Source organism: Falco peregrinus, chromosome 3 (assembly GCF_023634155.1).
Source record: "Falco peregrinus isolate bFalPer1 chromosome 3, bFalPer1.pri, whole genome shotgun sequence".
NCBI lineage: Eukaryota > Metazoa > Chordata > Aves > Falconiformes > Falconidae > Falco > Falco peregrinus.
In genome coordinates, this window is record NC_073723.1 from 48,356,992 (window position 1) to 48,375,980 (window position 18,989).

General features: G+C 40.4%; 1 protein-coding gene across 1 annotated transcript in view; it reads right to left on the reverse strand.

Annotated features, from left to right (window-relative positions):
• Positions 1 to 18,989, reverse strand: part of XKR4 (XK related 4) — a 231,300-nt gene that overhangs the window by 62,033 nt on the left and 150,278 nt on the right. Inside the window, exon 2 of the mRNA XM_055799869.1 lies at positions 18,582 to 18,781. Coding sequence (XP_055655844.1) covers positions 18,582 to 18,781 — 200 coding nt within the window. The remainder of the gene's footprint in view (positions 1 to 18,581; positions 18,782 to 18,989) is intronic.

Sequence of the window (18,989 nt, forward strand, 5' to 3'; positions counted from 1 at the left end):
GATTTCAGTCATCTTAAAGTCAGACATTGAAACTAAATTAATTACTTGGGCTCCATTTCTAGTCCATGGAAAGAAGTGAGCATATCTATAGGGTAAGTTATCTCAGCTATATTAGATGTCCCTCAAGAAAGAATGTCCTTCAGATGCCTCTCTCTCTTAATTGGCTATAAAAGTAGCTTAAACCGGACACCTAACTTTTAAACAGAACGACAGTTCAGTGAGATTAATTCCACCCTTAACATGCAGTTTCCTTAGTATCATCTTCACAGTTCAGCAAGGCATTTAAATACGTGCCCAGCTTTCCACATCTGAATCACTCTAATCACATGAACTGGCTTAAATATTTTGCTATACCAGGGCTCTATGGTTTCTTGAACTGAACAATTAACACTCTGTGTGGCTGCCTCTGTCAGACTCCAGGCTGCTTGTTCATGGTACCAATTCTCTTTAGCTTTCTTGAGCAGTAGCATCGGTATTTCAGAGGGCAACTGGAAAAAAAACTGTTCTAACTTCCTGCTATTTTCAAAAGAAAACATGGCATCATTTACTGTCATGCTTTGTGCTGCATGTCTGACTAGGAGTTTGAATTAGTTCTGCTCTCCTTTGCCTAAACCTTTTAATATATTTATCCTCTGCTGTTATTTACTGAGACCGTTTTATCTAACTCTGTTAAGTGTTCTGGGACACAGATGGTATGAAATGCTCCACACATAATAGAGACTCATTGTTCAGGCAGCTCCCATGGCAGTTGATGGTGGAGATTACAGTACTGGGCCATAAATTGTATCAGTATTGTGTAAGCAGGATATTGTTGACACTTGATGTTCCCAATTAAAAAAAAATATAAAAGAACTTGTCAGATTTTTGAGCAGCTTCCAATGATTTCTTCACATGAGAATCTAGGGAGCATACACAGACAGTTGACATCTCTCTGTTTGGTGTAATGCTGATTTCAGGCAAACTTTTCGTCTACAGCTGGCTGAGGAATATCTAGTTTAAGGCAGTTTTTCTCTCATGTTGACCTAACTATATACATTCTCGCATAAAACTCACACCGAAGAAAAGAAGAGTTGGATATGCAGAGCAGTATCTATAAGAAGGTATGGATCAAAAGCCCGCTGAAACCCTGGGACAGTCCGTGATGTCTGAGAAGCATAACTCGAAATCACTGAGCCAAACTGAACCCAAACCTGAGCCAAAACCAGAGCAAACCACTGCTTATCAAGAACCAAAGCAGAACCCAAACCGCTAGTGTAAAATCTTTGTAAAAATCCCTTGTGCCCTCCCCAGTGCCAGATGCCCATGCCAGGGGTTGCTCAAACAGCCCCAGCACAGCAGGGGAGCAGCCTGCTCCTAATCGATGTGAGGCTGGCAGTCCTGCAGGGCACAGATCCACGCGGTGTGCCGATGGAGGCTCACAGGGGTATTGCCACAGACGTACAGGGCAGGAGAGTGCCCACGACACCTGCAGGTCTTGCAACAAAAGTTACACGAGGGGGGGTGGAGGGGGTGTTAGCTGGAGGTGACCTGTGTGGATGGGGCCTCCATGGGCAATGCTGAGCAGGGGTGAAGGCTACGCTTCTGTAGGCTGCTGTGAGAGTTGGGCACTGCTCCCAGTGCCCGTGTTACAATTGTTCTAGAAAGCTATTTTATCTGGAAGAAAAATACGAGCCATGTGCTTTTCTTCAGCATAATGTTGCAGAAAGAATCAGTCCTACAATGTCTCACAGAGGCTTTGAGTGAAGCTCGCATTGGGATGAGAATTAAAATGTAAATTAAAGTTTGGTGGATCAGTTACGCGCTTGCACTCTGCTGGCCAGTACCTTTATCTGTTTGCCTCTTTCTTCCCCTCTCAACAGCATATTTCTGCTATTTTAGATCTAGCTTTTTAGTATCCTTGGGTTATAGCACTTCATGGGAGTAAGAAGGTGTAATTTTAGCATATTTTAGTTTTCATGCCATGATCTCTTGATCTGTCTCCTTACTTCCTTTTGTTCTTTTTCTCTTAAACAGAAAGGCAACAGAAACCAGGCACTGAAGAAAATGAATACTGCTCCCTGACAACAAAATCTAGAGCTAACTGTTGCAGTCAGTTTTAATTTGCATTCCCTGGTGAAACCCTGAGGCTTACTGGGACATGCAAACACACAGGCTAGAGCAATTTATGATCAAACACTTAACTGCTGCTTTTTGTTTTCATTTCTTTTTCCTTGCAATTGTTTAAGGGAAACGTTAGCAGTCATGCAGACTTCTGCCAAACTTATATAGCTTTTAGGACATCCATGTACAGGGGGAATTCTCAGTCCTGAGTGAGGAGAGATGGGTATGTTTCTTGTGCCCCAGCTAAAGAACAACACAAATTTAGCACATATTCGCCTAGAAATTTCTAATCTCAGTTGTGAGTCCCTCCACACATAAATAGATGAACACTCTGGGCAGTTTGCCTATTCTTGCTTCACTTTGGACACAGTTAGATAACGCATTGCTGATTTTTTTATAGCTTAGCATTGTTTTATTAGTTTCTTTGCATTTCATTGCATGAGAGTCAGTTTGGTGACCCTTCTCATCTGACACCTGACATTCCTTTAACTACTGGGAGAGGCTGTGATAAAAACACACTGTGAGTTGTACCATCATAGTCTGTGTAATGTCTTTAGAGGGCTGAACACATTTTCATGACTGTACACAAAGACACTCAGCAGATACAGCATCTGTTTTTGACAACAGAAATACTGGCTGAAAGCATCACCTCCCTTTTCTTCAAAATTTATGACATGGTCCTTAAATCCAGCATCTTCTGCTAATGGCAGGGAGGGAAAAGTGTGATTGTGAGGGGGAATGGAGGGGATGACAAGAAGGAGGAGGAAGTAGGATTTGTCACTGTGGATTAATAAACCAGAGAATGAATGTTTGGGCAGTAGTGCTTAACTGGAACCAGCATCAAATAGTCTCTGTGAAAAACTAATGAACATTTTAGCACTCACTGTTGAGGTGCTAATGAATTTGTATGTATGTTTTTGTGTCCATATGGGGGAAGCAATCAAAAAGTAAATATTAGTTAATGAATAATCTCCTTAAGGAAAGATTTTGTTCCTCTTGGCCATCCTATCAGGCCGCAAACATGTAGATGCACTTATATGCAAGTCCACAGTCTGATGGGCATGAGATACTTCAATAAAAGAGCAAAAATGAAAGAAAATATAATTGTGTTCCAGACAACCCCATATTTTAAAAAAATGTCGGTATTCAAAATCCAGTAATGATTTTAAGGTGCTTATTAATGGAGTCAAGAAAGCATTATAAATTGCAAAATATCTAGTGACAGGATTATTATTGGTCACAAGACTACAAGATATTAACGATTTCACAGGATATCCTAAAAAGTCTCACAAATATTTTCATGGCTTTCAATGTTATATGATTTCAGTTTTTTAATGGGGCAAGCTGTCATTTGGTCAACAGGTATCTAGACAATTCCTCTGTAGCCATAACATATTTACAAACACATAATTGTAAACTTTTTTACAAAAAGTTACAAATGCTTATCCATTTGAAAAGCAGACTACCTATTTATGTGCTTAACTATGGATCCCTTTTCCTAATTTTAGATATCCAATTTTTAAAGCATTTGTCAAAGTAACAGGTCATTGATGTGTTACAGGAAGAAACAAACACAGCATCCCAAAAGACTTGATCTAAAAGTCTGGTGTTCTCTTCATTACATTCCAGCTTTCCTCAGACTTCAGATCTTTATCTTCTCTCCTTCCAGACTTGGCAGTGGAGACATTTGGCAAAGTTTTCTATATAGTTCTTAGGACCAGGTATTCAGTATCTGAGAACTATCTTTCCATAGTCTTGCCAGCAGGGCTTTTGTATTTCATGGCAGGTATGGCTCATATGTAGAAAAATGTGTGAAAGTTTCTAACTGGAATTCTCTCTTAGTTGAGGACTTTGTTCTACAAATTACTTACATTAAGGTATTTGTCTAACCATCTTCTACAATACCATTCAATTTTCCTTTTAACTTCTGTATATGCAGTGATCTGTCTCTTCTGTTTTAAGGCTGCATAAAGAGCTCTCTAGTTAGCATTAAATCTGGAAATCAGTTCACAGTGTGTACAGATATCAAGACTGTCAAAACAGGAGATATTTTTAAATGTCTGATCTTCCTAATTTGTTCTGCAGAGCTAGTTTAAATATTTCTGAATGTATAATCCAAAAGACTTGGTCTTGGTGACTGCTCTCTGTTGATGAAACCTTGAGTAGGAGAGAAAAAGTCCATACTGCAGAAGAGTTCCCCATGCATAGTAACAGATGAACGTAAGACACGTCAGCTCTACTGGACTTGCAGGCCAGCTATTTAATTTGTGTTGCTGATAACAACCAGTGCAAGACACTTCACTGAAAGGTATAAGAAATCCTAGGATAAACACTTCAGGAATAACCCGCCATGAAGAAAAGGGCTTTTTCTACCTCAGGAAACAGAACTCTGAAAGATACAAGCAAGTGAATACCACCAGAATGGCTGGATTGTAAGCATTTGCTGTTAGAATTCTGAATATAATAACAACAACATTAATATTTTATGAATGGCTATTAACTTTAATAATGATAATTTATTAATAGTTATTACTTTTAATAATAATAAGGTTCTTCAATCCTTGGTCACCCTCACTGGTTGCTTGGCCTCAGTGATACTTTACGACAAAGGGATACCTTACACAGGCTAATGGTTTAAAGAGAGCATGGTCTCAATACACAGTTTTGACTTTGTCATTGTTCATTTACCTGTCCTTTAGCTTTCATGTTAGGTGAAGTAAGGCTGACGTGCTTTCCTCAAGATCACTTGCAACTTTACATTTTATCCAGCTGATCTTTTCAGAAGAGCTTTTTTCAAAGCTCTGTTCATTCTCATTGCCTCACTTCTGCTTCAGCTTCAGAAACAAACACAGGACCCTATCTGTGGGGAAGCAGATTTTACTACCCTCTTACATTTCGGTTTTTTTCATACTGGGAAGCCTTTCATACAGAGATGAACTGGGATCCCTTTTTAGATTGCTCTGGGTCTTGGCCCATGTCCTTTTCAAGCTTCAGCTAAAAGTGAATTTCTACAGATGCTTCAAGTCGTTGAGAATTGAAATTTAGAAGTGAAATGCTGACACCACCTTCCCCATTACAACACTTAGTTGCTTCTGTCATGCTGCAATCAGCCCTGTATTGTAAGTGTCTGTGTTGTGAGCCTCTCTGATCTAAACATTTGTTAGCTTAAAATATCAATTCAATTGCAATCCATTATGCTTTGCTCAGAAAACCCATCTGGCTCCAAAGACTGCTGCCACACGATGTGCTGCTGCTGCGAAGCCAAAGGCCTGATCCTGCCCTTGCTTGCAGAGCTCTGTATTTCAAGGAATGGCTTTGAAGCAGCTGAAAGTGAACCACCCCCGAGCAGGTGTGGGGAATGAGTCAGCCAGGTGTATGGCTGTATCATACACCCGTCCCAACTTTTTCCCCCTTTTTGCTGCTACCTGCATTATCAAGGAAGTGAAATTCAAAGACTGGAAAAAAAGAACCATCAAAACCAGAAAACACCTTTGGACTTTTTCCTCAAGGAGATGATTGTAACCCCATTTCTTTCCTGCTGACTCACCATTCAAGAAACTTTCAGGCATTTCTGAGATAGCTCTTTAAAACAAAACTGACTCCATAGGAGTGGAAAGTAAAAATCACACTTTTTAAAGGAAATGCCAACAAAAAGATATAAAATATTCATCACTTTAGAAGAACCACTTTTTACTGCAAGCCATTTCAGTGTATATTGTGCTTGCAGGTAAAATACCTGATTAAAAACCTCTAGATGAGAGTCCTTGTCTCATGACATGCCTATGAGACCTGCTGGGACTACAGTGGATCTGAAGAAAAGACACGGGAAACTGTTTTCAGTTTACTGTTGCCTTGGACTCACGTTGCATGTTTTCTGCCTTCTGCTGAGCAAAACCAGCAAAGAGCCCAGTTACCTAAGAAAGCAGTTATGTTTTGTGCTATATATAAGTAATAAGGATGACAAGCTTCTGTGAGCACCCAGAGAGTAAATGCTACCATGCCACTTAGGGTCAGGATCAGGAAGATCACCAGAGCTCAATTTTTTATGGTTTTGGGGCATCTTACTTATTAAGCTTCATTACCAGGAGTGACTAACCTCGGAGTTCAAAATGAGCTCTGAATGCCTTTCTGTGGCACGACAGACCTGGTAAAGATCCAATTTAACTAGATGGTGCATGAACAGCTCTTTCCTATCTATCAAGCTTTCCAATGATAATGAACCACTCAATACATTTTTCCACAGAGCAGGAAAGAATATGAGAGCACTGAAGGCACTCATTAAAACCTGAAAACAGCCTGAAGTTGCATAAGCTTTCCGAGGGCTTTGACGCAGGGGTGGCAGCAGATGGCTGAAGGTGGGGTACACCCCGTCTTTCGCTTGCCCCTGTGATGAGGACGACAGCACGGCTCACGAAGCAGCCCCTGAGGTACTGCAGATTTTGGCACGGCATAAAACAGTAAGCTGAGATGGGGGTTAGTTTATTTAATTTCACAGACTGAAAACTGCAGTGAATCAGGTTTTTTGTGAGTCATTCGGTTGTCCCCATTGCCGGGGACACGGAGGCAGCCTTGCTCAGAGCAATATGGCAGCTGGCAGAAGGGGCTCGCTGCTGCAGAACTCTGCTACCCGTGAGTCCTGAAAGCCCCATGGCTTCACTGCCCAGCACCTGTGGGATGCTCCCCATCAGTCCCTTGGCCGCTCTCTGACCCTGCCACAGTGTTGCTGTGTCCTCCCGGTGACACTGGGTGGGTGCTCCAGGAAGGTGCCGCTGCCAGAGCTCCTGTAAAAGCCTGTGACAGTCCCGGATGGCTGCTGGGGGGTGACGGGGAGGACTATTTGTGGCTGGGCCACAGCACCCCACAGAGAGGATTCAGTTCATGCTTTTGTCTCAATTGTGTGAGAATGGAAGAATTTCTCTACACCTTGAAACGTCTGTAGGGTGGGAAAGAGCATGCAGATGAAGTGTCTATTAAATGTAATGGACTGGCATCAATAGCGACTCAATAGCCTCCTATCATGAGAGTCTTCCTGCCCAGGCTATTTAACTCATGTGAGCACCCTGGCTACCCATGCGCAAACGATGCACTAAATGCCCCAGTCAAAACCAAAACTAGAAATTCACTCTTCATCTGTAATGCAAAAGCCATTAATGATTTGTTCTTAAATTGTATTCATTATATACAGAGAACAGAATATAGTTTACCACCTTATTAACTGACACACTACAAGAAATAACACCCACAGGAAAAAAAAAATTAAATTTATTTTCATTATAATTTAGTCAGGGAAGCAAAAACCTAATAAAATACATTTAATAGATTTGTATCCCCATTAGGTTAGGTAAAATGTCAAGCCTAACACAAAACAGAGCTATTTAATACCTTTTTGTAAAACAATGGTCCTGTAAACTCCAGCCCAGTGTATAGCTTTTATTCACAAAAGCAATTCCACTGACTCTGGTAAGAAGGTGCCCACAGGGGTGACCCTCCTATGCCAGACTGGACTTTTCATTTGAGACTCATTGTAGAGCTGGCTATTCACTGATACTGAGCACAAAGCAAGAACTCAAGGGGGTTTGTTTATATTTGCAGTTCGATATTCACCTAGTGTATACACAACAGAAAAATACCAATACTTATAATTTATAGATAGTAATTTCCATAGGTGATTTCATCATCTGTAGTATATCCTGTATAGAATCAAACTTGAACTTCATGCAAGACACATTTTAAAACATGCAGTCCCAAATGATCTGCAACTTTCTAAAGCTAAAATCACTCTCAACAGAAAGGATTACTTCTCCGGTAAATTTTGGCAAAAAAGGTAATTTTGCATATACGCCAAAAAGTGCAAGATGAACAAGGGAAGGGATATATCATGCACTAACAAAAAAAAAGGCTGAGAAAACTTCAGAACTTGTATTTGGAGTAATCCAGCTTTACTCCAAATACATCTTGAGGTATTTGGAGTAAAGCTGGACATGTACATTTGGCTCCCTGACCGAAGCTTTAAAGGCCACTGCATGATGAAGAATTCACATTAATTCTTATCTTTGCAGTATTGGGCACTCTGAGTAAGACACAATCACGATCAAAATTTCTCACTGCTATATTAGACACAAGGAAGTTTTTTTCTGTGCCAAGCATGCATCACTTTTTTCCCATCCCTGAACAAAAGTACCAGTCATAGAAAACACAGTAGCCCAAAACTGAGCTAGGAATTTGTTCTCTGGCAAATGTGCTTTCAGCACAACAAAAAGGGAGCAGAAGGATATGCCACTAACTTTCTGATATTCCCCAACAGATAAAATTCAGTGTGTAGGCAATATATCACGCTCACAGAAACTACATACACTACTTTGTGTCCCAGGCTGTCTTTACCACTTTACCACTTTATCACCAATGTATGGATATATTAGCAGCTTCATGGAGCCACTATTAAATTTAAAAAGGTGTAGATAACCTGAAAGTAATTTTCATGGTGGGTTTGGGGTTGGTTTTTTTTTTTTGCCATTCCCCCCCAACAATAAAGACTTTCTGTCCACAATATCTCCAGACTCATAACGATCTTAAAGGCCGGACCCATCAGAGGGGAGCAGCCGACGTACTGGAGGGCAGGGCTGCCCTGCTGAGGGACCTCAGCACTCTGAAAGGAGCCAGGAAAAGACAAAAGCAAAGGAAAATTCTTGCTTGTCCATATGATTTTGGGTCCCCAATACAGGAGAGAATGACAAACTGGAGCGATGCCAGTGGAGGGCCACTGAGATGGTTAGGGGCTGGAACACATGGCATATGAACTGGGCTTGTGTAGCCTGGACAGAGGGCTGGTAGAGAGGGGTGTGAAGCAAGGGGAGAGATCTGATTGCCATTTTCTCCCACCTGAAAGGGGAATTATAGAGAAAACTCGGATAAACTTTTCTTAGAGGTACACAGCAAAAGGACAAAAGGCAACAGTCACAAATCGCAGTAAGGGAAGTTCTGTAAGAAAACAAATATTCACCAGGGTGGTGAGCACTGGTACAATTCACCCAGAGAGTCTGTGAGATCTCCATCCACGGAAGTATGCAGAACTCAGAGACGTGGCCCTGAGCAACCTGATCTATCTATGACCATGGTGGGCATGCTTCAAGCAGGGTTTGGACTAGATGATCTCCTGAAGAACCTTCAACTTAACTTGTTCTTTGATTCTGTGACAAGTTAAGAAATGATATCTCTCAATCTGTATGAGTTGGAAATGCCACGGACTGGTGAGACTATCAGCTTGGTACTGGGACAAGCTGCATTGAAATGCCTTGAGAAACCAATCTTAAAATTGTGTTTGTGTGCAAACAAGTTTATAAAAACACTTACAGTTCTTTCCTTTGAGACTGGCATAATACTTTTAAGATATTACAAAATATGTGCTTAAAGTTGGGCTCACCTATGTAAATATATGACAAAATTTTTCAAAATTTAGTGAATGAGGCACTCACCTAATATCTTTGGTAATCAGCTAATTTTTTGAGGTTTTTCAATAGGGTTTTGAAGCCTAACTGAGGACATATGAATTTGCAAACATCACTAGGATATCTAAAGTGGCCAGAAGAAAGAAGACAAAATCTTCCTAATACTGTTTTTTAATGAATTTTTCTATTAAAATGGCATACGCAAATCTCATGCTGGTATGTTATGAAGCCTTACTGCCATTCATTCAGAATGACCTGCATGGTATATTCATTTTTCCTGTGATTTAATGAGTGGCAAAAAATGGGAAATGAGTGGCCAAGCACCTCAAGTATTATTTTTGGCATTGTATCACAAACTCATATTGCTATGTCTATATAGTGCTGTGTAATCCTGTGGTCTTTTTATGACTGATTCTTAGGAATGAAACAAGGATAAATATACTAGCAAAAGCTCAGTAAAAGAGAGTCATCACAACATATTATTTGGGAAAAAATGTTGAAGGCAGTTCCACTCTTGTTCCTGATTTTGCTAGAGGAATTATGGTGTTTTTTCCCTGCAGTTAAACAGAAAGAAGAAAAATGCTCACTATCTTCTCTGGCCGACTTTCAGGGGTTGAGGTCCTGTACACTGGGTTTGTTATGGATGTGCTAAGAAATAACACCATGACGCTGCCGACTCCTTATCTTGCTGACAGTCCCTGCCACAATGCATAAATCGCCTCTTTTACATTTACAAGTTGTATTGACTTATCATAGCTATAGATAGATGAATGGACAGGGACGGGACTTTTGGAAATACACGAAATAGTCGCGGGTACAGGGCATAAAGCACTATAGGGTTATAAGGAGAGATATAGGGTTACAGAAACATCATGGACTCATAATCACACCCTGGACATAGGTACTGAAAGGGAGCTGGTATTCAGAAAAGATGGAAATAATGGTAAAAGCAGTGTGTGTGAATGGAATGAGAGACTGATGTTTCAGAAAGGGATCCCCGATAAAATAGAGTCTGTTTGCATACAAAATTACTTTGGGGAAAGATAGTGGGTAGTTGTTAGACCCTGCTGTAGAATTCCAGAGTTAAATTTGGATATGGATAGAGATGTTCAAACTGTTATTACAGGGAGAAATTCTGTGGAGAATTGTCTCATTATGGCAGACTCTAATTTCTCAGATATAGACTGGAGAACAAATGCTACTGAAGGCAGCACAGATATTCCAGAGTGTGACAACTGACAGATTTCCTGACAGAAAGCAGAGAGGCTTCTTTCTAAACTTAGTTACAGAAAACATTGAGGTTGTTATAGGATGGCTACTTGTAAAAAATAACATCGGATCACATGAATGTTGGTTTCATTTAAATAAAATGGATGGATAAGCAAAAATAGATCCGTTAGTAAGTCTGCCTATCAGAATTTTAAAGAAATGAGTGAAGGCAGCAGAAGTTAATTGTTCGGGGACTTCTCTGTGGAGGAGATTTGGATTTTCTTTAAGGCAAAACATGGAAGAATTTCTGGAGCTTTTCAACCCTGCAAAGCAAAAAAACTGGAAAACCCCTCAAAACCTAGCTGTGTGCAAACCCACCTCAAAAATGGTGCCTAGATGGAAATGGAAAAATATGATCAACAATAAAGGCTGTGCCTTATAGATCAAGTTTCAAAAAGGGCTTTTGAAACAAGGGCTCAAAGACAGAGCCAGCTGATGGGAAATGAGAACAGGAAGGAAATCTGCATTACTGTAGATACAAGCAAAACTCAAAGCTCCTTGTTTTCACCCAGTGCAACCAGAATCCTGTTTCAGGATTCAAAAATGCTGGTGTATGAAATCCTTCTGCTGGTGAGAAGCATTTCACAAGCACCTGGCTAAAACAGGCTGACAATCTAGGCTTCGACACAATACAAAGTTTTAGAGCAGCTTTGAAAGCAAAACCTAATTAAAATGAAGGCAAACGTAGAAGAAGATAAAAAATAACATATACCTACAAAAAAAAAAGCAGATCATAAAAGAACCACAGAGGCTAGGCTAACTTGATATCTCTCTTTTATAACCCCTTTCTCAACAAACAAAATGTGGCAGCTGTAATTTAGCAAAACTGGCAGAGTGTTGATTACCAGGCTAAAGGAGAAATACTGGTGAAGCTTGAGAAGACGGGGATTAGTAGAAGATATCTAAGGCAGGTAAAGGAACTAGCAAAAGACACTGCAAGATTATGTTGAAATGCTATTGAAACACTCTTGAGCTGGAGTAGAATTATTATTACCTTTTTCAGTACTGATTACCCTTGGAAGCAATCTTGTCTGAATATTTTTCTTAATGACCTTGATTTTAAAAAGTAATACACTAATAAGATTTTGGGAGACATTATCAATATAGAAAAGGAGAGTGATATGTGGAAAAATTAGGAGTACCTCGCAGTCTGGAAAAGCAGAAACGAGATGAAATTTCATTACATGCATTTAGTTGCTAATAAATTTTTTAATGCAATTGAAGCCTTATCAGATTGACATGACACCAGAAGAGCCTGTGTGTTTTAAAGGATCATGGAATAATTAGGATTAACCAGTGCAATGCCTGAGTCAACAGGGAATTACAATCCTAGATCATACCTAGTGAGATACTGCCATGAGAAATGTAATCTGGAGTAGTCTGTACAGTCTTGGTCATCCATATTCACCCGAGATTAATTCAGACTGGAACTGATGAAGGGAAAGTCTTGAAGATAATCAAGAGAACGCAGAACATTTCATGAGATGACAGAATGAGCAGCAGGAGGAATGATACTTACTTTCCCATCAAAGTGTCTCTTATTCCCTAATCCCATCTGTCTGTCACAATAGTCTTACTGGGCAGGGGAGAGAATTGCAATGCCTTGTCTGGTAGGATGCATATTTGGACTGATTGGTGGCTGGTGCCTTACAAAAAAAAAAAGAATAACAGTTGAAATCTGCCTGCTTTTCCTTTTAGTGGAGGCTCTCATTTGTTGTTTTTAACTCTGACTTGGCTGCTTTTTTCACAAAATCTAAAGAAACATAATTATCTTTGAGATGTTAAAAGTCAGGACTGAAGGACAGAAATGAACTATATAACCACGTGAACCTCATTTCCTTAGGGAACAAGTGTAAAACCAGGGATGGCACAACGATAAATAGGGACAGACTGCTGGTGAAGTTAAAAAGGCAGGACAGCAGCAGGTCTCTATCAATCATAGAATTAAACTTCCAACTGGTATATTAGATATGAATGGTATAAGTAGTTTTAAGATTGTAATCAGGTTATGAAATAGAATATATGACATGATGGCTTTCAGGAAGTCCTCTCCAGTCCTATCATAAACAAGGGTGTGCTAATATAATGGCTCTATCCTAATGAGTGCACAATAACATTTTAAGATTGGCAAAGGGGCCTACAGATAAGTTTAGAAGTCACTTGCAGAAGACACATTTACTCCATCGTATATCATATTTGTTCATTCCTGTCACTGAAAATCTGTTTTGCCAAGTTGCAGGCAGAACCTCTGACTGTTGCTTGCTCTGCTTTTCCTTCTCCCTGGAAAGGCTGGGTGCTGAACTGCAGTGGTGCAGAACCTTGACAGCACAGAGAAAAGCAGTGGCAGCTTGCCCAGAACTCAAGTGCTGCACCTTATTTCCATATAAATATACATTGAACTGTATAAGATTTTACATCAGAATATTTTTTTTTTATTATTATTTAAAGGGCACTGCAAATGTAGGCAGCACCTTACAGAGAAATCCAAAGTTGCTGTGCAGGTAACAAAAAAAGAGAAAAGCCATGTAAGAGTGTAGCATTGTCCTCACAACTGATATGAAAAGAGTTTGAATTCCTGATGCATGAGGATGAGCTTTGCCAGAGATTTTTTAATGAACTAGCTGACACATAATTTCCTTCTGCCAGATGAAGTTAGGACCTATCAGCCATGTCATAAACTGCTAGCAAATCTCTGAACTTCTCATTCAGCTCAGGCAGGAACAGCAATTTGTTTGGGGTAGGACTGGAGAGCAGTGCTTGCTGGCACTGTGAACTCTTGTATGCTGGCTGCAGTGTCAGCATATGAACAGTGTAGGAGTTTCCAACAGAGCTGGTAGAAAATGGGAAAATGGTTGGCCAGGGAGATTTTCTGGAAATGTTTCAGCAGAATCCAGCAGCTCTGCGGTGTGTGGTGACTTCAATGAAACTTGATGAATTTATAAGTTGTTCTGAACTTCTCATTTTGCTTCTGCACTACTGTCAGCCTATGTTAAGAATATGATATAAACTTTGATTAGACTTTGATTAAACTTTGATAGAGACTTTGATTAATAGTACTGTACGGAGAAGCCAGAACAACCCCTGCCAGGGGCTGATGAAGAAAAAACTGTCAAGTGCTGACTAACCAGCATAATATGCAGTAAACAGGAACGAGAAGCTAATCTATAATTTAAACAATGTGTTAATTAATACTGCATAAATAATGAAATCTGTGGTAAATCCAGGGAGTAATCTTGTCGATCTGCTCATCTAAGAGCAGCTAGAACACCGTGCCCTTGAATAAGACAACAGTAACTGTATGCTGACGGACAGGAGTCTCTCTCCAATCAGATGATCAGCAGGATTTTTTTCTTGATGCTTTTTACTAAATTTAAGATATTAAGTCTTTCTAAAATCAAAAGGCACAGTAGGAAAATCAAAAGAAGTAAAAAGAGAGTGCCAAGGGATGACCGCCAGTCTGCAGGTGTGGTTCTAAAACAAGGTGCCACAGAAGGGGACAGCCCTGACCCTTCCTATCCACCCTGATGCTGTGCCTCCCCTGCCTCCGCAGCGCTGGCACTACCAGTTGTATGATAGCCCCTTGCCCCAGGGAGCACGGCTGGATCCCACTGAGCCTCAGCCAAGTTAGCAATGGGGAAATAAAAGTATCCGAGGGACCCAGCGTGCAGCCACAGCAATGCCAGTGACATAAAGGGGCATGCAGCTTGGGTGAGGTGCTGGCAGGACTTTCCATGATTAAATCAAAGATTTTCAGGGGCAGTGTGCAGGTAAGCTGGCCTCAGGTGATCGCAGAATAACCCCACTGAGCCAGCTTGCCAGCCCAGGTCTGTCTATCAGTTTGTCAGTCGTAAAACCTGTCAAGCCAGCAGAGCAAATGTAGTGAGAAGTGACCATTACGCTGCATGTCTGGAGCCACAACCAAGGAAGAGTCTCATAGCCTTTAGACTACTGTGTCAGCAGATTGGCCCAATACTTAGTCTATGGCAGTTTATTGTGGAAATGTTTGTTTTTATAGCAAAGACTGTGAAACTACAGCTTATTTGCTAAATGGCTTGAAGGGTGGAGGCATTTTTAAGGGAATTACTTGCAGCCTTCTGAGTTTGTTGGGGTAATCCAATAATTCAAACACTTTCAACCCTGGTATTTCAGTTCCCTGTGACTTAGATGTAGATCCAGTGCAGGACCTGGCTGCTCAGCCCTGGGAACAGAACTGAAAACACAGGGCAAAGTGCCCGAATCCCCAAGGAGTTTCAGGTGGTTGGTGTATGCAAGCTGGCACTGAGGTCAGTTAGTCCCCCCTGGCCTCCAGGCTGTTGCTGTTAGGCTGTTTCTGGTCGCTAACACTGGCTCACCTGCAGAGCTGCCCCATTCCTCATATAGTTCCCACCTAGAACAGGACTGGTGAAGCTAGTGACTCCCACCACAAAGATGCTTAGGACATGACTTTCCTACAGAGTAATTAAGGGAGAGGAGAAAGAAAGAAAAAAGCAAAAAAAGCAATACAGTTTGAAGGTGCTGCTGGCTCAGCGAAGCTGCTGTGGGAGTGTTGTGCTCAGAGCACATAAAGGGAAAGGAAGGGAAACAGACTCCCATGAGGAAAAGACCAAGGAATTACTTATTTTCAAGGCACAACTAACTTCTAGAGAGTGGATATTTCTTCAAACTCAAAGTAACCACCAGGGTGGAAAAGGTGGAGTTAATAGAGGGGTTAGCACAGCTCCAGCTTAGTCCAGCATCATACTGAAGTTAGTCTTCCTGAGGAGTTAACACTGAGAAATCATCAGCTTCCCCCATAAGCCAATTCACTTCTTCCACACTGGGAAGGACCCTGCTGCTGGGTGTAGGCAGAATAAGAAAGATCATTGCCTCTAATTGTGACAGTTTTGATGAAATCTTAAAGAAGAATCAGATTTTTAGATAATAATTTAGGTACTGTTTTATCAATACTCTGGTATCTCTGGGTGCCAACACAGAAAAGCGATGCTGCTTCATAAGAACTGTCTATGGCCTCCCATACAAGCAACGTTCTGCTGCAGCAGCCACGGTACAGTGGTATGCAATCCATGCTAGAAGTTCACATTGGATTTTTTTTATTCATGCTTAGGAGGCCCAGGCAAGTCCTAAAGGAACCTTGTGGTGCACCCTCTGGGCTTTTGTAGTGGCCCTTACTGTAGCGTGTGGATGACTGAGAGGGAAGGGTTTGCACACACTGTGTGACATTTTTCTTGATCTTCATAAGGATGTATGTACACTCCTGAATGCATGTCTTACCTTGATTAGCAGGGTTTATGGGCTGAAATAAGAAATAATCCACACCTAGCCAACACCCACTACAAAATAAGGAATCCTCAGTCACACTGACAACATTCTCCTGCTGGGAATGATACTATTTTGGTGCATTTGGAGTGGAAAAGACAATTTCATAAATAAAATATTTAACAGTGTTTCCTGTGGTCATTAATGGCTTGATGCTAGAAAAACCCTGCTTATAGACCAAGACATTTGCAGTATCATTCATTTCCCATGCCAAATTTGTGGTTTGTGATGGAAGCCTACTTTTAAGAATGTGGACCAGTGATGGCATTTATCAACTGTCATGATAACTTTGTCCTGTGGGACAGAGAACTAGAAGAACAAAAATAAAAGCCAAGTAGCTTTCTCTAAACAAAGAAAATCAATCAAACACTCTGTTTATTGATCCATGTTAGAAATCTCAATAACAGGCTCAGTGAATGGACAGCTAGCTGAAGCGTATACCTTATGGCTAGGCCTTTTAAAACACCCAGTTGAAGTATGATATCACTGAGAGAAATTATGCTCTCTTTATGCAACCTCACAGCAAATCTACTATCCCATAGTGCAACGTATTATCCTTAACATTTCTTTAAGAAAGGAGAGAGAACAGAAAAAGGATTTTCACAGCTGGCAACGTAATAAAACTTATTAGCTTTCATCAGGAGAATATAATGGTACTACTGTTTAAGAAAACGCTACAAGCTTGTTTAATTTTCTTAGTTTTTTTTTAATGGAGCCTTTTCTCCTTGGAAGATGGAAGAAAATGGTGAAGACAGGGTAAGTAAATATTTTCAGCCTTCTCAGCTGAAATCCATAATTATAGTTTTATTTCCTTCTGCTTTCTGATACATAGATTTCACAGAGCTGATTGCAGGCTTCAGGAACCATTTTTCCTTTTAATGGAAGCGTTGCAGGTTTTCTCTAATTAACAACCACTTGCAGGCTTAGTGCCTACTCACCAGCCACATTTTTCATAGACAGATCTGTTATTGCACTAAAATGAGGGTGAGAGGCCTTTTGTATTAATAGTTTATGAAGATAGCTAGATTACAGCTGACCATATAGTATTCTGGTTATATTCTTCTCCTAAATCTTTCCCTGGACTCTCGTTTTCTAGGGGGACAAAGCTTCTAGAAGTGATAATAGTTTCTCCTTAATGATAATTGTTTTGACTGGTTGGTATGGGGCAGCATAATTTTGAGAAATAGCTGTAGGAAATGCTTAGGCAACCCTCCTTGTACAGAGCATCAGCTAATTAAAATAGAAACTTTGGCTTTCTCTTCCCCTTAAGGTGACAGTTTTAGATCTAAAGAAACAAAACACAAAAACACAGGAAGCAGGACAGCTGCCATTAGATGTCAGTCCAAAGGGGAGGTAAATGAAAAGGCTCTGATTTATCCACAGGAAACCACCCAGGATCAAGGTCTTCACACAGTTACCCACTTTGTTCCCAGTCCTTTTACACCTGATGAGTCTCACTGCATGTTACTCATAATAAGCTAACTAGACCCAAAGCTTCTTGCAGCAAGGTGCCGTCACAGTTTTATCTTGTACAGTGGCAAGCACATGAGTTGTTTCTTAGAAACAAAAAAAAGTAAAAAATGCTGCATTTCCTTCCTCCCCCTGTCCCTCTGCTCCTCCTCCCTTCCTTCTCACTCCTCACTGCCTCATGACATTTGTGTCATCTTCTGGATCCCATGTTCTCATTCATCTTAATTCCCTTGCTAATAATTTCTGCCCAGCCGCAGCCATAAGGCAAAACAATGGTGCAATACAAAAGGAAAGCTGTCAGGTATCCAAAAGCAGCATCAAAACAAGTAGCAAAGAATGAGATTTTCTTCTGTCTGTATTGCTGACAAAACCCTATGGCAGGACATATGCATGCATTTACCATTTTAAAGAAGTAATCATGCCTGCTGAAAGCATCAACCTTAGAAGGAAACACAGAGCTTGAAGGAATATTGTTGTAATGCTCAGATGATGACTTGTGTTATTTCAGATAAACATGGCTGAGAACTGAGGGACACATATTCCATAGACAGTGGCATTTTCTTCACAAAATAGCTGTTTTCTGTTTTGCATAATACCATGTGAACCTCATTACTGCAGTTTGGAGGGCTTTAAACATTCACAGAAAGAAGCATAGGGAGAAGAGCAATAGTTAGATGCAATTTTCACATTGGCCCAGTGGATAATCAGAAGAGCTCTTCCATTACAAGGATATGCAGGAAGCAAAACATTACAAATCCTACCTACAACGCAGGGCCAATAAGAAAGGCTAAAAAAGCTCCAGCAACACAGGCTTTCTTGACAGAGTCGTCGTTATCAGCTTAATAGCAGCTAGCAGGCAAGATTTGCTCTTATGCCAGGAGTACAAGGCACACGGCAGTTTGAAAGAAGGATAAATATGTATGTATAGAAATTACATCTTCCTAAAATGATAAAAAACAAATAGATCAAATGAACCCCTACCTTGGAGAGCCTGGAGTGTACGAGTCTGTACAACAATACAGAGTTGCAGGACCAGCTGTGGTGCACTTTCCAGAAACGTGGCTAGCAAATGCAGCATACTCACATCTGCATACTCATACACCATTTTCCAATAAAACCGCCATCTGTTATTCTCTCCACTCTGTCGACTCCGAATACCCAAGTATATTGTGTGAAAATACCTAGAAGTAAAAGAGAGAGGTTATAGAAATGCAGAATGATATTTTACAGGTAACATTTCTGCTTGAAAATAGTAAACGTTTTTTCAATATACTTTAAAATAATGAACATTTATTTAAAAGGATTATTGTACTGCGATTTATAATTGTTGACGTGATACGAGTAAACTAAACTGAAGACAAGACTTGCCTTCATAAATCCATGTAAAAA